Consider the following 25155-nt stretch of genomic DNA (forward strand, 5'->3'; position numbering starts at 1 on the left):
TTAAAGTGACAGAGATGTGATAGTTAGTCAAATTTTATTAGAATCATGGAACCCAACAGTGCAGAAGGAGGCCATTGACCCATCTAGTGTGCACAACCTTCTGAAAGAGCACACTATCTAGGCCCACTCCCCCACAACCCCACCTAAACTTTGTCCACAAAGGGGCAATTTTAGCATGGCCAATCTACCTAACCTGCACATCTAGACAGTGGAAGGAAACTGGAGTACCCGGAGGAAACCCATGCAGTCATGGAGAGAACGAATAAACTCCAGTGTCCCAAAACCTGAATTGAACCCGGGTCTCTGGCACTGAGGCAGCAGTGCTAACCACTGTGCAGTTACACTTTCTGGCATTCCTAGGCTAGAAATAACCACACTTTAGATTCAATATGCTAGAGCTTCAAGTCTATTTTCTTTTGCACATGGCTGATAAGTTGTTGCTCGGCAACTGGTTTACTATAGCAGTCAAAACACTTGTTGGTTTACTATAGCAGTCGAAACACTTGTCAAGAGGAAGGAGGAGACTTATGTAAAGATGAGACATGAAGGTTCAGTTAGGGCGCTCAAGAGTTACAAGTTAGCTTGGAAGGACCTAAAGAGAGAGCTAAGAGGAGCCAGGAGGGGACATGAGAAGTCTTTGGCAGGTAGGATCAAGGATAACCCTAAAGCTTTCTATAGATATGTCAGGAATAAAAGAATGACTAGGGTAAGAATAGGGCCAGTCAAGGACAGTAGTGGGAAGTTGTGCTTGGAGTCTGAGGAGATAGGAGAGGTGCTAAATGAATATTTTTCATCAGTATTCACACAGGAAAAAGACAATGTTGTTGAGGAGAATACGGAGATTCAGGCTACTAGACTAGAAGGGCTTGAGGTTCATAAGGAGGAGGTGTTAACAATTCTGGAAAGGGTGAAAATAGATAGGTCCCCTGGGCCGGATGGGATTTATCCTAGGATTCTCTGGGAAGCTAGGGAAGAGATTGCTGAGCCTTTGGCCTTGATCTTTAAGTCATCTTTGTCAACAGGAATAGTGCCAGAAGACTGGAGGATAGCAAATGTTGTCCCCTTGTTCAAGAAGGGGAGTAGAGATAACCCCGGTAACTATAGACCAGTGAGCCTTACTTCTGTTGTGGGCAAAGTCTTGGAAAGGTTTATGATAGGATGTATAATCATCTGGAAAGGAATAATTTGATTAGAGATAGTCAACACGGTTTTGTGAAGGGTAGGTCGTGCCTCACAAACCTTATATAGAGTTCTTTGAGAAGGTGACCAAACAGGTGGATGAGGGTAAAGTAGTTGATGTGGTGTATATGGATTTCAGTAAAGCGTTTGATAAGTTTCCCCATGGTAGGCTACTGCAGAAAATACGGAGGCATGGGATACAGGGTGATTTAGCAGTTTGGATCAGAAATTGGCTAGCTGGAAGAATACAAAGGGTGGTGGTTGATGGGAAATGTTCAGACTGGAGTCTAGTTACTAGTGGTGTACCACAAGGATCTGTTTCGGGGCCACTGCTGTTTGTCATTTTTATAAATGACCTGGAGGAGGGCGTAGAAGGATGGGTGAGTAAATATGCAGATGACACTAAAGTCGGTGGAGTTGTGGACAGTGCGGAAGGATGTTACAAGTTACAGAGGGTCATAGATAAGCTGCAGCGCTGGGCTGAGAGGTGGCAAATGGAGTTTAATGCAGAAAAGTGTGAGGTGATTCATTTTGGAAGGAATAACAGGAAGACTGAGTACTGGGCTAATGGTAAGATTCTTGGCAGTGTGGATGAGCAGAGAGATCTCGGTGTCCATGTACATAGATCCCTGAAAGTTGCCACCCAGGTTGAGAGGGTTGTTAAGAAGGCGTACGGTATGTTAGCTTTTATTGGTGGAGGGATTGAGTTTAGGAGCCATGAGGTCATGTTGCAGCTATACAACACTCTGGTGCGGCCGCATTTGGAGTATTGCATGCAATTCTGGTCGCTGCATTATAGGAAGGATGTGGAAGCATTGGAAAGGGTGCAGAGGAGATTTACCAGAATTTTGCCTGGTATGGAGGGAAGATCTTATGAGGAAAGGCTGAGGGACTTGAGGCTGTTTTCGTTAGAGAGAAGAAGGTTAAGAGGTGACTTAATTGAGGCACACAAGATGATCAGAGGATTGGATAAGGTGGACAGTGAGAGTCTTGTTCCTCGGATGGTGATGTCTAGCACGAGGGGACATACCTTTAAATTGAGGAGAGATAGATATAAGACAGCTGTCAGAGGTAGGTTCTTTACTCGGAGTGTAGTAAGGGCGTGGAATGCCCTGCCTGCAACAGTAGTGGACTCGCCAACACTAAGGACATTCAAATGGTCATTGGATAGACATATGGACGATAAGGGAATAGTGTAGATGGGCTTTAGAGTGGTTTCACAGGTCGGTGCAACATCGAGGGCCGAAGGGCCTGTACTGTTCTATGTTCTATGACTCCAGTGCAGCTGTAAAATGTGATACAGAATGTACACTTTCCAAACAATTAGCTCCTCCTTCTTTACAGGGGTGGTTTAGTGTTGGCTGGACAGCTGGTTTATGATGCAGAGCAGGCCAACAGCACGGGTTCAATTCCTGTACTGGCTGATGTTATTCGTGAAGGCCCTGCCTTCTTAACGTTGTTCCTCACCTGAGGTATGCTGATCCTCAGGTTAAATCACCACCAGTCAGCTCTCCCCCTCAAAAGGAGAAAGCAGCCTATGGTCAGCTTTATACTTCTATGGCGACTTTATACTTCTTTACAAACAACAATATCCGTCTTTCGTTAAGAAAAAGCCTCATATCAATATAATTATACCAATTATTGATTTTCTTTTAATAAACTAAAAGGTGATACACAATTGACATTTATATACAAACTGAACATTTTAGAGTTTGTTGGAGCAGATTTCTTTCTATGGACCCGTTTCCTTGCAAAATACTTCTCGGCGTTTGTTGAAATTCCTCTTGTGGGACTCTAACCACTGGTGCTCAACATATTCTCGGAGCAGCTCCTGCAGACTTGCTGTGTTCTGACATGCAAGGTATGAAAGAGCTCATATACTGAATCGAACCAAGGAAACCTCTCAACTCTTATTTTCTCTCACAGCTTGCATTTCAGAGGTGGCTGTGAATTTTCCAGAACTCCGTTTGAATCCATCAGGTGTGTATGCCTTTTCAAAGCAATGGATTCTGTCATCTTCACAATGCAGTAAGTATTTAACTTGATCCCAGCTTTCCTGGTTCTCTTCATGACCTCTTGTGGATAGTGATCATGATTTATTTCCATCTATACAGATCAGGATACCCTCAGCCATGCCGACTGCTTCTTTAAAGCCCCTGTATGTCTATTTTACTTCTGCTGGAACACTTTCTGCTCACTTTAAGGCCAAGAGGTCGATGCAAGAAATTTTACCAGCTGAAGGATATGCTGAATGCAGTTAATAGAACATAGAACATAGAACAATACAGCGCAGTACAGGCCCTTCGGCCCACGATGTTGCACCGAAACAAAAGCCATCTAACCTACACTATGCCATTATCATCCATATGTTTATCCAATAAACTTTTAAATGCCCTCAATGTTGGCGAGTTCACTACTGTAGCAGGTAGGGCATTCCACGGCCTCACTACTCTTTGCGTAAAGAACCTACCTCTGACCTCTGTCCTATATCTATTACCCCTCAGTTTAAGGCTATGTCCCCTCGTGCCAGCCATTTCCATCCGCGGGAGAAAGCTCTCACTGTCCACCCTATCCAACCCCCTGATCATTTTGTATGCCTCTATTAAGTCTCCTCTTAACCTTCTTCTCTCCAACGAAAACAACCTCAAGTCCATCAGCCTTTCCTCATAAGATTTTCCCTCCATACCAGGCAACATCCTGGTAAATCTCCTCTGCACCCGCTCCAAAGCCTCCACATCCTTCCTGTAATGCGGTGACCAGAACTGTACGCAATACTCCAAATGCGGCCGTACCAGAGTTCTGTACAGCTGCAACATGATCTCCCGACTCCGGAACTCAATCCCTCTACCAATAAAGGCCAACACTCCATAGGCCTTCTTCACAACCCTATCAACCTGGGTGGCAACTTTCAGGGATCTATGTACATGGACACCTAGATCCCTCTGCTCATCCACACTTTCAAGAACTTTACCATTAGCCAAATATTCCGCATGCCTGTTATTCCTTCCAAAGTGAATCACCTCACACTTCTCTACATTAAACTCCATTTGCCACCTCTCAGCCCAGCTCTGCAGCTTATCTATAATAGCAAAGATTTAAATTAAATCTTTCTGTACTTCAACGTGTGCAGTTCCGTAAATGAGCTGTAATCGAGCAGCCTCTAAGCTGCGTCCTTAAATTTGTATTTTTTGGCAGAATCTTTCAATCTTATCAAATTGTCAATACACTCATCCAATTCCTGCTTCAGGCTTTGAAATTCATTTTGGTAGTTCTGACTAATTGACTTTGGCTGGAGTTATGTGAACTTCTCAAAAGTTGTGTCTTGGATTCTGCAGTCAGCTCCCCGGTATTAAAAGGAATTATCCCCTCTCGCCTGCCTGCAAAAGATGTAGCTTCCCTCAATCTGCACTTTTGTTTAAATTTCTCAACTTACTCTATGGCATCATAAACCTCCCAATTCATCATGGCTGGAGCTGTGCATCCATTGCATTTTTACACAATTTCTCCATTTAATTTCCTTTCTCGCTGGCACTAATTTCAGTTGCTCTTTTCAACCCAATTCAGCATTAAATTTGTTTTGAGTATTTAAACTCATAGATGCACTTTGATTCCCATAAATCCAAAATAATTAGGAACATAGGAACAGGAGTAGGCAATTCAGTCCTTTGAGCCTGCTCTGCCATTCAATCAGATCATGGCGGATTTCTTCCAGGTCTCAAATCCACCTCTCAACTGTTCCCCATATCCCTTTAACCAGTTTTATCAGAAATATATCTATCTCCTTCTTGAAACCATTTAACGATTCCGACTCCACCGCGCTATGGGGCAGCGAATTCCACATATTCACCACCCTCTGCGAGAAGTAATTCCTCTTCATCTCAGTTTTAAATCTACCGCCTCTCAACCTATATCTATGACTTCTTGTTCTAGATTGCCACACAAGGGGGAACATTTGGTCTACATTTACTTTATCAATCCTTTTTGTATTTTATATACCTCGATCAGATCCCCTCTCATCCTTCTAAACTCCAGCGAGTATAAACCCAATCTGTTTAATCTCTCCTCATACATCAACCCCTTCATCCCGGAGTGAATCTGGTGAACCTCCTCTGAACTGCTTCCAATGCCACCACATTCTTCCTCAAATGGCGACCAAACCTGGACACAATACTCCAGATGTGGTCTCACCAATGTCCTATGCAAATGCAACAATACTTCTCTACTTTTATACTCCAGTCCTTTTGCAATAAATGCTAGAATGCATTTTTTTCAACTGTCGATGGTAGGCTAATAAAACTGGTTTGGCTCATGACTCAAGTGCAGTATTAAAATGTGGCACCTGTAACAATTAGATCCTATTTCTTTCCAAACAATAAAACATAAATCTTATCCTGCGACTATCAGGAAGATAAAGACAAATTAGGTGGACTTTGGTCTTTTTGTGTCTAACAATTACTGCATCATTAGGATTTCATAAATTAAATTACAGGTGTGTCAAATGTACTTTGTCTACTTCAACTGTGAACAACATCCTGGAAGGTCACAAAGCCTTCACCTTGATTGTACTCGATCAAAATTGCAAAGAAGCGGCCTTCCACACTATTGCCAGATCCCTTAGATTCATCTATCAATTTTTGTCTTCAACAGTCTATGATTGAGCTCCCACAGCCCTCTGGTTAGAAAATTACAACCGTTCATCACCCTGAGTGAAGAAATTCCTCTTCATCTCAGTCTTAGATAAAATTGCCCCTTATCCTGAGATTAATGTACCCTAATAATAATAATCTTTATTGTCACAAGTAGGCTTACATTAACCCTGCAATGAAGTTACTGTGAAAAGCCCTTAGTCGCCACATTCTGGCACCTGCTCGGGAGAATTCAGAATATCCAAATTACCTGACAAGCACATCTTTCGGGACTTGTGGAATGAAACCAAAGCACCCGGAGGAAACCCATGCAGACACAGGGAGAACATGCAGACTCCACACAGTGACCCAAGCCAGGAATCAAACCTGGGACCCTAGAGCTGTGAACCAACAGTGCTAACCACTCTGCTGCCATGCCTCCTACTGTGCTACCATGCCACCATTACTCGCCCAATGACAGTACCACTACGCCATCATTACTAGCCCAGTGACAATAGCACTACATCATTACCAGTCTGTGACAATACCACTACAACATCATTACTAGTCCAGTGACAATACCACTGCACCATCATTACTAGCAGTGAGAATACCACTACGCCATCATTACTAGTCCAGTGACAATACCACTATGCCATCATTACTAGTCCAGTGACAATAGCACTACATCATTACTAGTCAGTGACAATACCGCTACGCCATCTTTACTAGCCCAGTGACAATACCACTACATCATTACTAGCCCAGTGATACCACTACGCCACCATTACTAGTCCAGTGACAATACCACTATGCCATCATTACCAGTCCTGTGACAATACCACTACACCATCATTACTAGCCCAGTGACAATACCACTGCACCATCATTACTAGTCCAGTGACAATACCACTACGCCATCATTACTAGTCCAGTGACAATACCACTGCACCATCATTACTAGCCCAGTGACAAAACCATTACGCCATCGTTACTAGCCCAGTGACAAAACCATTACGCCATCATTACTAGCCCGGTGACAATACTACTGCGCCATCATTAATAGTCCATCCAGTGACAATAGCACTACATCATTACTAGTCAGTGACAATACCACTACGCCATCATTACTAGCCCAGTGACAATACCACTGCAGCATCTTTACTAGCCCAGTGACAATATCACTATGCCATTACTAGCCCAGTGACAATACCACTACATCATCATTACTAGTCCAGTGATAATACCACTGCACCATTACTAGCAGTGAGAATACCACTACGCCATCATTACTAGTCCAGTGACAATATCGCTACGCCATCATTACTAGCCCAGTGACAATACCACTACGTCATCATTACTAGCCCAGTGACAATACCACTGCGCCATCATTACTAGCCCAGTGACAATACCACTGCGCCATCATTACTAGCCCAGTGACAATACCACTGCGCCATCATTACTAGCCCAGTGACAATACCACTGCGCCATCATTACTAGCCCAGTGACAATACCACTACATCATCATTACTAGCCCAGTGACAATACCACTACATCATCATTACTAGCCCAGTGACAATACCACTACGTGGTAAAAATATATTTTTTTAAAATAATAATAATCTGGATTTAGACTCACCAGCCAGGGGTAACAACGTATTTACAGCCACCATGTCACACCCTGTAAGAATTCTGAACGTTTCAATGAAGTCACTCCTCATTCTTCGAAATAGACTCAGTGTCCCCCAATTTCTTCTCATTAGACAATCATACCATACGAGGTCTTAATCTAGTGGGCCTCTTGCACTCCCTCTATGGCAAATATATCTCCCCTTAGATAAACTGTACACAATACTCTAGATGAGGTCTCACTATGGCTCGATACAACACAAGCAAGACATTCTTATTCCTAACTCAGAACCCGTCACGATTCCCCAACTTGCTATTTCCCTTTCTACATGCTTGTTGGATCTGCATGCTAGTTTCTTTTTATTCATTTACAGGACGTTGGTGTTGCTGGTTAGGCCAGCATTTATTGCCCATCCTTAGATGCCCTTCAGAAGGTGGTGGTAAGCTGTCTTCTTTAACCGCTGGAGCCCATGTGGTACAGGTACACCCATTGTGCTATTAGGGCGGAAGTTCCAGGATGTTGCCCAGCGACAGTGAAGGAACAGTGATATATTTCCAAGTCAGGATGCTGAGTGATCTGCAAGGGAACTTCCAGGTGTCTGCTGCCTTTATCCTTCTAGATGGTGGTGGGGTAGGTTTGGAAAGTGCTGCCAAAGGAACCCTGGTGAGTTACCGCAGTGCATCTTGTAGACGGTATACACGGTGCCACTGTTAGTCAGTGGTAGAAGGATTGAATGTTTATGGAAGTAAGCTGTTTTGGCCTGGATGGCATCAAGATTCTTGTGTGTAGTTGGAGCCATTATACTCCAGATTTGTGCCTTGTAGATAGTGGACAGGCTTTAGGGAGTCAGGAGGTGGGTTACTCACTGCAGGATTCCTAGCCTTTGACCTGCTCTGGTAGCCAGTGTTTGTATGGCTAGTCCAGTTCAGTTTCTGGTCAATTGTAACCTCCAGGATGTACTCCATTGGAATAACCTGCCACCCTGAGATTGATCTGTTTATTCCCACTCTCTACCGGATGATCAATTCTCAATCCACATTAGGATATTTCCCCCAATCCCGTGCGCTCTTAATTTCATTCACTAACCTCCTGTGTGGAACCTTCTGAAAATCCAAATATACCACACCCACTGGCTTTTTGCTGCAAGTAACGTCCTCAAACAATTCCAACACGTTTGTTAAACATGACGACCAAATTTACCAGTATTTCCCAAATACATCCATTATAATAGATTCTAACATTTTTCCTGTTACTGACACCAAACTAACAGGTCTGTAGTTCTCTATTCTTCCTCTTTCTTCCTTCTTAAATCGTGGGGTTACATTTGCTACTTTTCAGTCTGCAGGAACCTTTCCAGAATCTAAAATAAATTGAAAGATAATCACCAATGCACCCACCATCTCTCTAGCCACCACCTTCAATACTCTGAGATGAAGCTCATCTGGTCCAGGGGATTTATCAATCTTCATTCCAATTAACTTTTCAAGTACTACCTCTTTACTAATACTAATTTATTTTAGCTCCTCAGTCTCACATTCTTGGTCACCTAGTATTTCTGGACAACTTTCTGTATCTTGTTTTATGAAGGCCTTACTAGTTTCTCCACCATTTCCCTGTTCTCCAGTACAATTTTTTCTGTCCCCACCTGTGATAGACCCACATTTGTGCTTGGCAATTTTTACCTTTTAACTTACTTAAAGAAGCCTTTACAGTCTCCCTTTATGTTCCTCACTAGTTTACATTCATATTCTCTTTTCCCTTTCTTAATGGTTCTCCTTTGCTGCGTTCTAAATTGCTCCCAATCCTCAGGCATAGTCTTTTGTCTTACAAGGTAATGCAATCTAACTTTTTTTGTTAACCCCAGTGGATTTACCCTTCCCTTTGGGTGCTTTTGCCGTAGAGGAATGCATATCGGTTGCAGACTATATTTGATTTTCGTTAGAGTTTTTCTTTAGTCTGTCTTTAAATTTAAAGTATTTATTTAAATACTAGCCATTGCTGCTCCACCATCATTTTTTTTTAGTATGGGGTAGCACAGTGGTGAATTGTTAGCACTGCTGCCTCACGGCACCAAGGTCCCAGGTTTGACCCCAGCTCTGAGGAGTTTGCACATTCTCCACACACCCCCACAACCCAAATGTGTACAGGGTAGGTGGATTGGCCATGCTAAAATTGCCCTTTAATTGGAAAAAATGAATTGGGTACTCTATCTTTCCCAATCTACCATATCCAACGTTTCTTCAGATTTAAGACCCTAGTTTCAGGATGAACTCGGTCACATTCAAACATAATGCAAAATTCTATCATGGTCACTATTTCTCAAAAGGTTTCTTTACAACAAGATTATTCATTTGCTCTTTCTCATTACACAACACTAAATCCAAAACAGTCTGATCCTGAGTTGACTCTTTAATGTACTGCTCCAGAACCCATTTCAGAAACACTCCACAAATTCCTCCTCTGGAGCATTAGCGCTGATTTGGTTAACCCAGTCTGTGTAAATTGAAGTCACCCATTATTCCTTTATTCCCCATGTCACATGGGTCTCTAATTTCTGCATTTATACCGTGCCCAATAGTAATTAGTTTGGTGGCCTACAAACAACTTCCACAATGTTTGTTGCCCCTTACGGTTTCTTAGCTCCACACCAACTGATTCTATATCTTAGCACTGTTGCTTCACAACACCAGGGTCGAGGTTCAATTCCAGCTTGGGTCACTGTCTGTGTGGAGTCTGCATGTTCTCCCTGTGTCTGCGTGGGTTTCCTCCGGGTGCTCCGGTTTCCTCCCACAAGTCCTGAAAGATGTGCTGTTAGGTAATTTGGACATTCTGAATTCTCCCTCTGTGTACCCGAAGAGACACCGGAATGTGGCGACTAAGGGATTTTCATAGTAACTTCATTGTTAATGTAAGCCTACTTGTGACAATAAAGATAATTATTGATCAAAGATCCTCTTACCAATGTACTGATCTTGCTCTTTATTACAAGTGCTACCTCACTTCCTTTCCCTTTTCCATCTATCCCTCCTAAATGCTGAATACCCTTGGATATTCAGTCCCCAATCTCAGTCACCTTGTAGCCATGTCCCCGTAATGGCAATTATATTGCACCCATTCACCTCAATTTGTACATTTAAATCAACATCTTTTGCAAATGTTGTGCACATTCGGATAGAGTGCCTTTAAATCTGCTTTTTAAAACTTTATTCTCTATTCTGACCCTATTTAATGTTTCTCTATGCTTCACCTGTCTTCTATTTTTGCTTTCTATTTGCTTTTTATCAGTTTTGCTTCCCTCCAACCTGAGCTCTCGCTCAGGTCCCCAACCCCCCTGTCAATCTAGTTTAAACTCTCACCAACATCAGTAATGAATCTCCCTGCAAGAATGTTTGTTACGATTCTGCCATGATGCAGCCTGTCCATCTTGCATAGGTTCCATCTGCCCCAGAACCAGTTCCAATGCCTCAGAAATCTGATACATTCCCTCCTACACTGGTTCTCCAGCCCTGTATTCAATTCATTTCAAGGGTCACATGGGATAGGAACTAATCCTGAGATTATTGCTGTAAAGGTCCTGCTTTTTCAATCTCCTTCCTAGTTCCCTGAAATCTGTTTTCAGGACCTCATCCACCCCTTTCCTGTTATTTTGGAAGATATGGACTATGACCTTTGGCTGTTTACCATCCCCCGGTAGAACACTCTACAGCCACTCCATGACATCCTTGACCCGGGCACCAGGGAGGCAACACCATCCTGGACTCACATCTACAGCCACAGAAACACCCATCTGTTCCTCTTGCTAACGAATCCCGTCACTGTTGCTCTTCCTTTCTACTTCCTCCCCCTCCAGTACGGCTTGCCACCTGTGCCTTCAGGAACTTGGCTCTGACTGCACTCCTCCGATCAGCCAATGTCCTCACCGGCATCATTCAGTGCAGTGGGACTGGAGAATCCCGCCCATTTCCCTCGCCACAGACGCTGCCAAGATTTTCCAGCACTGTTTTTATTGCAGATTTCAAACATCTGCAGTATTTTGCACTTATTTACATGTTAAAAAGATAGGGGGGGGGGCGTATTCACCCCTTCCCTTATCCCCAAACTGTGGCTCAGGAATGGGCCAGTGTGGAGAGGGACTCCCAGGGAGGGGGAGGGTTTGGGCTACAAGACGCTGACTGTTCCTCTGGGACAAATTCCACATCCAGCAACAGTTCCCACTCCCCGCGGGGCTCTCTTACCTCCTCCGTCACCTGGGGCAACAGCTTGCCGCTGACCTCCTCCCAGCGCAGCTTCTGCAGGTGGCCCAGCTGCCCCACGATCAGCAGCGGCCGGCTGGGGGGCTCCGACTGGCCGGAGGCAGCTCCATACCGCAGCTCCACACCCGCCATCTTGCCCAGCCTCCTGCCGGGAGTCCGCTCCACTTCACGTTCCCCGCCGGCTGCGCACAAAGGTTCCGCTTCCAGCACACTCAATGTCCTGCAACCAGGCTCTGTGGGGGACACAGTCAGACCATTACAACAGTGGATATCAAACATCTTGGAACTAATTGCACTTAGAATGACGCACACTTTTAGCTTTCTTTAGATTTATAAAGGTGCACAGGTTTAGCATTAATTGGATTTAGGAAGATGCACACTTTTGGCATTAATTAAATTTAGAAAGGTGCACACTTTTAGCATTAATTATAGTTAGAAAGACGCACACTTTTAGCATTAATTGTATTTAGAAAGATGCAGTTTTAGCATTCGTTGAATTTAGAAAGATGCACACGTTTAGCATTAATTAGATTTAGAAAGATGCAGTTTTAGCATCAGTTGGATTGGATACACTGCACTTAACGTTGGTGGGGAGGGTCCAAGTGCTGAAAATGAATATTCTGCCGAGGTTCTTGTTTATCTTTCAGGCTCTCTCGATCTTTATACCAAAGGCCTTTTTTCGGAAAGTGGACACAATCATCTCTGACTTTGTATGGGTGGCGAAGGTGCCAAGGGTGGGGAGGACCCTGCTACAGAGGCAGCAGGGGGGGGGGGTTGGCATTGCCAAACCTGCTTCATTATTATTGGGCGGCGAATGTGGACAAGGTGCGGCGGTGGTGGGAAGGAGAAGGGGTGATGTACCGTCAATTACCACGAGATGAGAATCGTGAAACAATCGAGGCTTTATTGCACAAGACGTTGTGCCTCCTGCAGCTGGACCAGAATGGGAGCAGCGCAGGAGAGCACACACTTTTATACATTGCCTGCTGGGAGGAGCCAGCTGGGATTTACTGTGGTACCTGTAATACAGTGGCAGTACTGTAATACATGCAATGTGTTACCAGTGGTGTTTACCACATTCACCCCCTGTTTAATAAAACGTCCGGCGGGGGTGAAGAAAACATTACAGATTGAGTCTGTCGGGGGCTCTGACCCTCCGCTGCGATGTCCTGGTGGTGGTGTGGGCGGCGATGTGGTCACCTGCAACTCCAGGAGCGTGTTGTCCTCTCCTTCATCACCCCTTAGTGGATCCAGTGGGGGTACGGATCCTGCTGGGGTGGGGGCTGCGGTGAGGTTCACTGGTGGGAGGTGCAGGGGTGAACAAGTCAACCGGGGGGGGGAGCGGTATCAGGTCGGCGGTTGTGGGTGGGGATGCAGCGGGTGCCAGGTCCCGGAGGGAGACTGTGTCCTGGCGCCTGTCGGGGTGTGCCACGTAGGCATACTGTGGGTTTGCATGGAGGAGGTGGACTTTTTCAACCAAGTGATCCGATTTATGGCTCCGCACATTCTTCCGGAGGATGAAAGGTCCAGGAACTGTCAGCCGTGTTGGGAGCGAGACCCCGAAGGTGGACTTCCTAGGGAAGGCAAACACACATTCGTGAGGGGTCTCGTTAGTAGTGGTGCACAGGAGCGACAGAAGTGGAGCGCATTGGGGAGGGCCTCCTGCCAGCGTGAGACCGGGAGATTTCTAGACTGAAGGGCCAGCAGCTAGGCTTTCCAGACCGTCCAGTTCGAGGCGATGCCCTTGCTGAGCAGGAACTGACGCAGCTCATCACTCATGAAAGAGGATCCCCGATCGCTATGGATGTAGGTGGGGAAACCGAACAGGGTGAAGATGCTGTGCAGGGCCTTGATGACCGTGGCAGAAGTCATGTCGGGGCATGGGATGGCGAAAGAGAACCGGGAGTACTCATCAATTATGTTGAGGGAGAGCCCGGAATCGGTCCACCTGTGCGCTGGCTCATGTACCGCGGAAAGGGCATCTGGGGGCTCATTGAGATTCCCCGGGCGATACAAGATCTCATACTTATAGGTGGAGAGCTCAATCCTCCACCTCAAGATCTTGTCGTTTGTGATCTTGCCCCGCTGTGTGTTATTAAACATGAAGGCAACCGACCGTTGGTCAGTGAGGAGAGTGAATCTCCTGCCGGCCAGGTAATGCCACCAATGTCACACAGCTTCCACAATGGCTTGGGCCTCCTTTTCGACAGAGGAGTGCCGGATATCGGAGGCATGGAGGGTGCGGGAGAAGAAGGCCACGTGTCTGCCCGCCTGGTTGAGAGTGGCGGCTGAGCTACGTCCGATGCATCGCTCTCCACCTGAAAGGGGAGGGTCTCGTCGACCGCATGCATCGTGGCCTTGGCGATGTCAGCCTTGATGCGGTTGAAGGCCTGGCGGGCCTCAGCCGTCAGGGGAAAAACTGTGGACTTGATGAGTGGGCGGGCCTTGTCCGCATAATTAGGGTCCCACTGGCGTAATATGAGAAGAACTCCAGGCATCTCTTCAGGGCCTTGGGGCAGTGGGGGATGGGAAGTTCCAGGAGCAGTCGGGCTCGGGACCTAGGACCCTGTTTTCCACCACGTAGACAAGGATGGCTAGGCGGGTTGTGCGGAAAACTCATTTCTCCTTATTATATGTGAGGTTAAGGAGCTTAGCAGTGTGGAGGAAATCTCGGAGGTTAGCGGCATGGTCCTGCTGGTCATGGCCGCAGATGGGGACATTATCCAGATACGGGAACGTGGCCCGCAGCCCGTACTGGTCAACCATTCGGTCCATCTCCCGAGACCCCATTGGTAACGCCGAAGGGAACCCTGAGGAAGTGGTAGAGGCGGCCATCTTCCTCGAAGGCAGTGTATTGGCGGTCCTCCGGGCAGATAGGGAGCTGGTGGTACGCAAACTTCAAGTCAACAGCGGAGAAGACTCAATACTGCGCAATCTGATTGACCATGTCAGATATGCGGGGGAAGGGTACGCATCGAGTTGCGTGTACCAGTTGATCGTCTGACTGTAGTCGATGACCATCCGGTGCTTCTCCCCAGTCTTGACGACCACCACTTGGGCTCTCCAGGGGCTGGTACTGGCCTCTATGATCCCTTCCCGGAGAGTCGCTGGACCTCTGACCTGATAAAGGCCTTGTCCCGGGCACTGTATCGTCTGCTCCAGTGGCAACGGGCTTACAGTCCGGGGTGAGGTCAGCGAAGAGCGAGGGTGGAGTAACCTTAAGGGTCGCGAGGCTACAGACAGTGAGGGGGGGCAGGTGTCCACCGAACGTTAAGGTAAGGCTTCGGAGGTGGTACTGAAAATCAAGACCCAGTAATAGGGCAGTGCAGAGATGAGGGAGGACGTCGAGCTTGAAATTAGCCTACTCTACGCCCTGTACCGAAAGGGTTGCGGCACAGTACCCCTGGATCTCCATGGAATGTGATCCGGAAGCCAGGGAGATTTTCTGGGTCGCGGGTAAAATTGGGAGGGAGCAGCGCCGTACCGTATCTGGGTGGATGAAACTGTCAGTGCTCCTGAAGTCGAAGAGGCAGGTCGTCTCGTGCCCGTTGATCCGGACGGCCATCATGGATTTAGTGAGGTGATGAGGTCGAGACTGGTCGAGGCGAGCTTCAGTAGGTGGGTGGGCTGGTCGAGAGTAGCGGAGGCCAACATACGATCTGGTGAGCAGGGGTTCCGGGAGGCGGCGGGGTGATTCCAAGATGGCGGTCCCCACGGGTCGCACGTGGCGGGTGGTGGCGACGATGGCAGCACCCACGGGTCGCACGTGGCGGGTGGCGTCGAAGATGGGGGCAGTCCCGACAGGCAACACGCAGCTCTGCTGCTGCTGGGTCTGGAAACTTTAGGAACAGGTCGGGCCTGGCAGACTTTGGAGAAGTGGCCCTTCTTTCTGCACCCGTTGCAGATCGCGCTCCGTGCTGGGCAGCGTTGTCTGGGGTGCTTAACCTGGCCACAGATGTGGCATCTCGGGCCTCCGGAGTTGGCAGATTGATGCGCGGCACAGGCTTGCGATGTACCAGGGTCGGGTGATGGCGGCGCCCACAACATCCACGAGGATGCCGCCTGGTCGGAGGTGAAGGCATCCATGTTATGGAAGGCCACTTCCAGCGAATCCGAGAGCTGCACTGTCTCTTGGAGGCCGAGTGTACCCCCTTCTTGCAGGCGCTGGCGGATGTAGTTAGATTTTATGCCAGCGACATAGGCGTCCCTGATCAGCAGCTCCGTGTGCTGGACAGCCGATACCGCCTGACATCCACAGTTCTGGCCGAGTACCTGCAAGGCGCGCAGGAATTCGGCCTGTGATTCTCCGGGGCGTGGACGCCTCGTGGCAAGGAGATGCCTAGCGTACACCTCATTTACTGCCTTTACATATTGCCCCTTCAGCAGCGTTATCGCCTCTGCGTACGAGGCAGCGTCCCTGATAAGGAGGAAAACCTGCGGGCTTACCTGGGCGTTGAGGACTCGACGCTTGTGGATGTCGGCTACGGCACGGCGGCAGATTCGAGGTAAGCTTCGAAGCAGCTTAGCCAGTGCTCGAATGTCGCAGTGGGGATCAGTTGCCAGCAGGTTCTCATTTAGCTTATTAAATTGATGTGCCATCAATTATAACAAAGACGAGTTGTGGAACAAAACTGTGGCTTTAATAAGCTAAAGGAGAAGCTGTTGGCAACTGATCCTAAACTGGGGCAGACCCAGAGGTCGGCCACCTTTATACAGAGCCTGTGGGGAGGAGCCACAGGCGGAGCCAGCAGAGACAACAAAAAATATATACAATACAATAACAGTGGTTTACCACAGTATATATAATACAGTTACAGTGGTTTACCACAGTTCGCCAGTCTGGAGGAGCTAAGGGGGAGGGTAGAGCTGACAACGGGTAGTGAGTTCAGGTATCTACAGGTTAGGGACTTTGCACGAAAGGTCTGGAAGGGGTTCCCTAGATTGCCGGGATAGACCCTGCTGGAGCGACTGCTGCTTCCTGATGTGGAAGGGAAGGGAAGAATTGGGGATTATATATAAGTGGCTGGGGGAGCAGGGAGTCGAGCGGGTGGTGAAGATCAAGTAGAAATGGGAAGCGGAGTTGGGAATGGAGATCAATTGGGGAGTATGGAATGAGGCACTGCGAAGGGTAAACAGGACCTCCTCTTGTGCAAGGATGAGCCTGATACAGTTTAAGGTGGTGCACAGGGTGCATATGCCTCGGGCGAGAATGAGTGGGTTCTTTCAGGGGGTAGCAGATGAGTGTGAGAGGTGTGGGCGGGGGCCAGCGAATCATGCGCACATGTTTTGGGGTTGTGAAAAATTGGGAAGATTCTGGGCGGGAGTGTTTGCGGTCTTAGCCAGGATAGTGGAGGAGGGACTGGACCCGGACTCTTTGGTGACGATATTTGGGGTTTGAGAGAAGCCGGAGCTCATGGAGAGGAGGAAGGCCGATGTCTTGGCCTTCGCCTCTCTGATTGCACGGCGACGAATTTTGCTGGAGTGGTGGTCGGCATCGCTGCCGGGGGTAGCGGCTTGGTTGGTGACCTGTACGACTTTCTGCGGTTAGAGAAGTTAAAGTATGAGTTAAGGGGCTCAGTAGGGGAAAATGCACAGATTTAGCATTAATTAAATACAGGGAGTTGCATAATTTTAACGTTAATTGGATTTAGATAGATGTCTAGTTTTAGTATTAATTGGATTGAGAATGATTCACACTTTTAACATTAATAGGATTTAGAAAGATGCACAGTTTTAGCATGAATTAGATTTAGAAAGTGTGGTCATATGCATCACTGTAAATACACAATGGGTTAATGTAGATACACGACACCTAGCTAGACACCAGAGGGAGCACCAGAGACATCATTACACACAGACATTCAACCAATAGGTCAGTAAGATAGGACACAACCAATGGACAGTCACGACACACCCAGACGTGACACTACCACAGGGGGGCATTACACCAACCCATATAAAAGGACACAGCACACATGCTCAGTCTGTTTCCAGTGGAGACACTTAGTGAGTACAGAGAGGGTTGATTGAAACACATCACACCCACCACGTGGATTGTAGCAGACCGGTTAGTTAGTCTGAGTAGCTATAGCAGGATTAACAGGAGAGTCGAATCCAAGTAGGAGAATTGTTAACAGTTTAATAAATGTGTTAAAGCTATCTCCAAGTCTGAACCTTCCTTTGTCAGAGTGCACATCAAGGAAGCAGCTTATGCTACGTCAAGAGCATAACGAAACAGAAAGTTGCACGCATTAAGAAGATTTAGAAAGACGCACACTTTCAGCAATTAAGTAGATTTAGAATCATGCACACTTTTGGCATCAATTGGATTTAGATAGATGCATAGTTTTAGCATTAATTGCATTGAGAGCAATACACACTTTTAGCATTAATTTAACTTCGGAATATGCACAGATTTAGCATTAATTGAATTTCGGGAGATGAACACTTTTAGCATTAATTGGATTAAGGAAGTGTGGTAGTATGCATTAGGGGTCATGTGGGACTGTGAAACCGTGATGTCATTGGCTGACAGATCCCGGGTCCTGGCTGGCTGTTGATCTCTAGCTCCGCCCTGAAGGCGGAGTATAAGAACCAGGAGTTCTCCCCCGCAGGCCAGTCTGTTGCTGAACTGCGGGGAACAAGTCACGCTTAATAAAGCCTCATCGACTTCATCTCTATTCGTCTCTCGTGAGTCTTTGTGCGCTACAATTTATTAAGCGTGCTTAAAGGACTATGGAGCTCAGGATCATCCCGGAATGCCTGAGGATCAGCCCCCACGCAGTGAACTCAGCAGCAGTTTTAAAACACTGGCAGACTTGTTTCGAAGCATACCTCCGAACGGCCTCTGGCCGGGTCACAGAAGACCAGAAACTACAGGCCCTGCACTCGAGGGTAAGCCCGGAAATTTTCCCTCTCATAGAAGACGCTGAGGATTTCCAGACGGCATTCGCAGCACTAAAGAGCATCTATGTTCGCCCAGTGAACCAGATCTACGCACGCTACCAACTCGCAATGAGATGGCAAAGTCCCGGAGAATCGCTAGACGAATTCTACGCCGCGCTGCTAATTTTGGGACGGGCCTGCAGCTGCCCGCCGGTAAACGCGATTGAACACACGGACATGTTAATTCGCGATGCTTTTGTGGCAGGTATAAACTCTCCCCAAATCCGCCAAAGACTTTTAGAAAAAGAGTCGCTAGGACTCTCAGAGGCACGGGCCCTTGCAGCCTCCCTAGATGTGGCCGTGCGAAACGCCCGCACGTACGGCCCCGACCGTGCGGCAACCCCTTGGGCTCCGTAGACCCCCGTCGCGACAAACCCCCCCCCCCACCCCACAGGCTTGCGCGGTTCAGACGCCAAGTCGTCCCGGGGGGGCCCGCTGCTATTTCTGCGGCCAGGCGATACACCCCCGGCAGCGCTGCCCGGCCCGCGCAGCGATTTGCAAGAGCTGCGGGAAAAAGGGCCATTTCGCGGCTGTGTGCCGGTCCCGGGAGGTCGCCGCTGTCCCCGGAGAAGAAGGAGTCCTGCGCGTTTCTAACGCTCCCCAACCCCCCTAGCGCCCCATGTACGACCCGCAGGCGCAGCCATTTTGGGTCCTGGCCACCGCTGTCCCCGGAGAACAAGGAGTCCTGCGCGTTTCAAACGCTCCCCAACCCCCCCAGCGCCCCATGTGCGACCCGCAGGCGCCGCCATATTGGGTCCCGGCCACCACGAGGGAGGAGGGGCGCCGCCACCTTGGGACCCCCAGCCCTGTGCGACGCATGGGGGCGGCCATTTTGTCCACCCCCGCCGCCATCTTGTGACCCCCCAGCCATGTGCGATGCATGGGGGCGGCCATTTTGTTCACCCCCGCCGCCATCTTGGACGGCAACAATGGACCCCAGCATCGACGGCTCAACGGGGTTCGAGGAAGACGCTGAAGCACTACGACCACATCTGGCCTCAATGACGCTGGACCAAGCACGGCCCCGGACGCTCCAGACGATGACAACAACGGTGCTGATCAACGGGCACGAGACACCATGCCTGGTCGACTCCGGGAGCACAGAAAGCTTCATCCACCCCGACACGGTAAGGCGCTGTTTTTTGACCATCCGTCCCAGTGCGCAAAAGATTTCCCTAGCTGCAGGATCCCACTCCGTACAGATCAAAGGCTTCTGCATAGTGACCCTAACGGTGCAAGGGAGGGAGTTTAAAAACTACAGGCTCTACGTCCTTCCCCAACTCTGCGCGCCCACATTACTGGGATTAGACTTCCAGTGCAATCTGCAGAGCCTAACCTTCCAATTCGGCGGCCCAATACCCCCACTCACTATCTGCGGCCTCGCAACCCTCAAGGTTGAGCCCCCATCCTTGTTTGCAAACCTCACCCCGGATTGCAAACCCGTCGCCACTAGGAGCAGACGGTACAGCGCCCAGGACCGGACATTCATTCGGTGGTAGTCCCGTTTCCCCTTCACCATCCCCTGCCCTGACATGACAGCGGCCACAGTCATTAAAGCCCTTAACACCATATTCACACTGTTCGGTTGCCCCGCATACGTCCACAGCGACAGGGGGTCCTCCTTCATGAGTGACGAGCTGCGCCAGTTCCTGCTCAGGTGGTAGTAGTAAAGACAGGGGAGAAGCAAAGGATGGTCATAGACTATAGCCAGACCATCAACAGGTACACACAGCTAGATGCGTACCCTCTCCCCCGCATATCCGACATGGTCAATCGGATTGCCCAGTATAAGGTCTTCTCCACCGTGGACCTCAAGTCCGGCAACCATCAGCTCCCCATCCGCCCAAGTGACCGCAAGTACACAGCCTTCGAGGCAGACGGGCGATTATACCACTTCCTAAGGGTCCCATTTGGCGTCACAAACGGGGTCTCGGTCTTCCAACGAGAGATGGACCGAATGGTTGATCAACACGGGTTGCAGGCCACGTTCCGGTATCTCGACAACGTAACCATCTGCGGCCACGATCAGCAGGACCACGACGCCAACCTCCAAAAATTCCTCCAGACCGCTAAAGCCTTGAACCTCACATACAACGAGGACAAGTGCGTTTTTAGCACAAACCGGCTAGCCATCTTGGGATATGTAGTGCGCAATGGGATAATAGGCCCCAACCCCGAACGTATGCGCCCTCTCATAGAATTTCCCCTCCCTCACTGTTCAAAAGCCCTAAAACGCTGCCTGGGGTTCTTTTCATATTATGCCCAGTGGGTCCCCCAGTACGCAGACAAGGCCCGCCCCCTAATACAGACCACGACCTTCCCTCTGTCGACAGAGGCTTGCCAGGCCTTCAGCCGCATCAAAGCGGATATCGCAAAGGCCACGATGCGTGCCATCGACGAGTCCCTCCCCTTCCAGGTCGAGAGCGACGCCTCCGATGTAGCTCTAGCGGCCACCCTTAACCAAGCGGGCAGACCCGTGGCCTTTTTCTCCCGAACCCTCCACGCCTCAGAAATCCGCCACTCCTCAGTGGAAAAGGAAGCCCAAGCCATAGTGGAAGCTGTGCGACATTGGAGGCATTACCTGGCTGGCAGGAGATTCACTCTCCTCACTGACCAACGGTCAGTAGCTTTCATGTTCGATAATGCACAGCGGGGCAAAATTAAAAATGACAAGATCTTAAGGTGGAGGATCGAGCTCTCCACCTTCAACTATGAGCTCTTGTACCGTCCCGGAAAGCTGAACGAGCCATCCGATGCCCTATCCCGCGGCACATGTGCCAACGCACAAATTAACCGTCTCCAAACCCTCCACGAGGACCTCTGCCACCCGGGGTTCACTCGGTTCTACCATTTTATAAAGTCCCGCAACCTCCCCTACTCTGTGGAGGAGGTCCGTACAGTCACCAGGAACTGCCACATCTGCGCAGAGTGCAAACCGCACTTTTTCAGGCCGGATAGTGCGCACCTGATCAAGGCCTCCCGTCCCTTTGAACGCCTCAGTCTGGATTTCAAAGGGCCCCTCCCCTCCACCGACCGCAACACATACTTCCTGAACGTGGTGGACGAGTACTCCCGTTTCCCCTTCGCCATCCCCTGCCCTGACATGACAGCGGCCACAGTCATTAAAGCTTTTAACACCATATTCACACTGTTCGGTTGCCCCGCATACATCCATAGCGACAGGGGGTCCTCCTTCATGAGTGACGAGCTGCGCCAGTTCCTGCTCAGCAAGGGTATAGCCTCGAGCAGGACGACCAGCTACAACCCCCGGGGGAACGGGCAAGTAGAGAGGGAGAACAGCACGGTCTGGAAGACCGTCCTACTGGCCCTACGGTCCAGGGATCTCCCAGTTTCACGGTGGCAGGAGGTCCTCCCGGACGCCCTCCACTCCATCCGGTCGCTACTGTGTACCACCACTAACCAAACGCCTCATGAGCACCTCCTTGTCTTCCCCAGGAAGTCCTCCTCTGGAACGTCGCTGCCGACCTGGCTGGCGGCCCCAGGACCCATCTTGCTCCGGAAACATGTGCGGGCGCACAAGTCGGACCCGTTGGTCGAGAGGGTTCACCTCCTCCACGCGAACCCGCAGTACGCCTACGTGGCGTACCCCGACGGCCGACAGGACACGGTCTCCCTGCGAGATCTGGCGCCCGCCGGCAACACGCACACCCCCTCGACACCAATCACCCCCTCCCTGCCACCGGCGCACCCCGCGACAGCCCCCTTTCCGGGAGGATCGGTCCTCCTCCCAGGTCCGACCAGAAGTGAAGCTGAAGCAGAAACCGTAAAGCTCCTGGAGACGACAACACTGGAACAAGCACCACCACCACCGGGGCTGAGGCGATCGACAAGGACGACCAGACCGCCCGACCGACTTGTGGCATCGGTGTAACACTAGAATGTTGTGGACTTTAACGAGAATTTTTTTCCCTTTTTCCCTCTTACGAATACTGTAAATAGTTCAAAACAAAAAACCCTGTACATAGCCCAGTGTAGGGCACTGTGATGACATGCAAAAGTTTTTTTTCCTCCCAGGACCAGCCTTGTAAACCCCTACCACCATGCGAAGCACCACCCCGCCGGGTTCATTTTTAACAAGGGGTGAATGTGGTAGTATGCATTAGGGGTCATGTGGGACTGTGAAGCCGTGATGTCATTGGCTGACAGATCCCGGGTCCTGGCTGGCTGTTGATCTCTAGCTCCGCCCTGAAGGCGGAGTATAAGAACCAGGAGTTCTCCCCCGCAGGCCAGTCTGTTGCTGAACTGCGGGGAACAAGTCACGCTTAATAAAGCCGCATCGACTTCATCTCTATTCGTCTCTCGTGAGTCTTTGTGCGGTACAGGAAGATGCACACTTTAAGCATTAAGTAGATTTAGGAAGATGCACACTTTAAGCATTAAGTAGATTTAGGAAGATGCACAGTATTAGCAGTAATTAGATTTAGAAAGATGCATAGTTTTAGAGTTAATTGGATTTAAATAGATATATTTCTTATCATTAATTGGATCGAGAATGATACACGTTTAGCACTAATTTGATTTAGAAAGTTGTATGTTTTTAGCATTAATTGGATTTAGAACAATGCACACTTAGCATTAATTAGAGTTAGAAAGATACAGTTTTAGCATGAATTAGATTTCAAAAGATGCATAGTTTTAGAGTTAATTCGATTTACACAGATATTTTTTTAATCATTAATTGGAATGAGAACATTACACATTTAGCATTAATTTGATTTAGAGAGTTGCATGCTTTTTGCATTCAGTAGATTTAGAAAGATGCACACTTTTAGCATTAATTGGATTTAGGAAAATGCACACTTAGCATGAAGTAGATTCAGGAAGATGAACACTTTTAGCATTAATTGGATTTAGGAAGATGTATATTTTTAGCATTAATTGAATTTACCTGGATGCATAATTTTAGCCTTAATTGAAATGAGAACGATTCACACTTTTAGCATTTGTTTGAGTCTGGAAGATGCACAGTTTTAGCATTAATTGGTTTTCGAAAGGTGAACACTTTTAGCATAAATTAGATCCTGGAGGGTTGCCAACCCGACTCAGACCATCTATCTATAGTTGTGGACTAAACCTGGACCCCTTCCACATATACCTATCAATGTCAAAGGAAGGTTGTGTTACCCAACCATGTCGCACAAGACAAATTATTGTACAATTGTACAAGGTAAATTGGGGCTTACAACATTATAGAGCTTTTGTGCTGCTATATTCTTCCAAGTCACCCCAGACAATCTCCATTTGTACTAAGCAATAGTAGACACAATATTTACAAGAGGCAACACCATCACTTTCCCTAAGGAAAACAGACACCAAGATACCACTTATCGCACAGTGTCACAGGTGGTGGCCATATCATCTCTGTGGTCTGTATGCAGACAGGATTTGTAAAGTAACACCCAGATATTTGGCCAGCGAATTAAAGAATACAGAATGAGAATTATTCCGAAAGCAGCAGTTCCATTCTGTTACAAATTCTTTCATATTCCTCCTGATGCCAACAAATATTTTCTTCATTTGAAGCCAGTGTGAGAATCTGTGTGACAAGATGAAGGTGGTCAGTGACCTACTTCAATTCTTCTGCGTCAGTGCTTTCACTGAAGTCTGGCCATCAGCCCTAAGTAAAGCCAACCTGCTTCGGCCCATATCCTGCAGCAAGATCTCTACCACTTCTGCAGGACGGGAAGTAACATTGCTCAGATGACATTGCAATCAACTATTCTGTGAACAGAGGATGCTGGAAAAATTCAGCAGGTCTGGCAGGATCTGTATGGAGAAAGAGCAGAGTTAATTTTTCAAGTCCATTTGGCTCTTCCTCAGAACTAAAGAGAGAAAGCAATGTGTTGGATATTAAAATGTAGCTGTGAGAGATTACAACCAGATGTGACAACCTTAAGAATAAAAAAGGAGACTTCCGGTGGTGCCATGAAGTGAACGGTTGCATATTTGGCAGCTCCCGCTCATGGTGGTCTTTTTGTGGCCTTTACCCCAGTTTGTAGCAGGAATTTTGGAGGAAAAAGGTGCAGAAGTGAGAGCTGAAGAGAGTGACCCCTAGTTTATGGAGCTGCGGTCCAGAAGTGCCTGGAAAAAATCAAACCAGTTGGTTGAGGCAAGTGAGGAGCGGGCAACCCACGCGGAGATGGCGGACGGGCAGGACCTGGCCCTGCTGGCCCAGTGGTCGATGGAGCAGTTGGTGAGCTTCTTGAACGAGAAGTTCACCCAGCAGCGGAAGGAGAGTGCGGAGGCCTGGGCGGTGGACTCGATCAAGACGGTGGGTGACCGATTGGAGACGAGACTGGCAGCCCAGGGACAGGCGCTCCAGCGATTGGAGGAGCTGCCGGGGCAGCATGAGGGACAGTCCACCTCAATGGCAACGGATGGCGCTGCGAGCCGCCAAGGGCGATGGTGGTATGATTGCATCGGTTCCTCGATAAGGAACGTATCATGAGGTGGGCCAGGCAGACGAGGCGATGCACCTGGGAAGGCATCGAGATTCGTGTGT

At 48.5% G+C, this 25155-nt stretch overlaps 1 protein-coding gene across 1 annotated transcript in view; it reads right to left on the reverse strand.

The window, feature by feature from the left end:
* npepl1 (aminopeptidase like 1) overlaps window positions 1-11848 on the reverse strand; it is a 36801-nt gene extending 24953 nt beyond the window's left edge. Inside the window, exon 1 of the mRNA XM_072514535.1 lies at window positions 11670-11848. Coding sequence (XP_072370636.1) covers window positions 11670-11819 — 150 coding nt within the window. The 5' untranslated portion in view covers window positions 11820-11848. The remainder of the gene's footprint in view (window positions 1-11669) is intronic.
* Window positions 11849-25155: the final 13307 nt, after the last annotated feature.

The sequence above is a fragment of the Scyliorhinus torazame genome, chromosome 8, assembly GCF_047496885.1.
Source record: "Scyliorhinus torazame isolate Kashiwa2021f chromosome 8, sScyTor2.1, whole genome shotgun sequence".
In the NCBI taxonomy this organism is placed as follows: domain Eukaryota; kingdom Metazoa; phylum Chordata; class Chondrichthyes; order Carcharhiniformes; family Scyliorhinidae; genus Scyliorhinus; species Scyliorhinus torazame.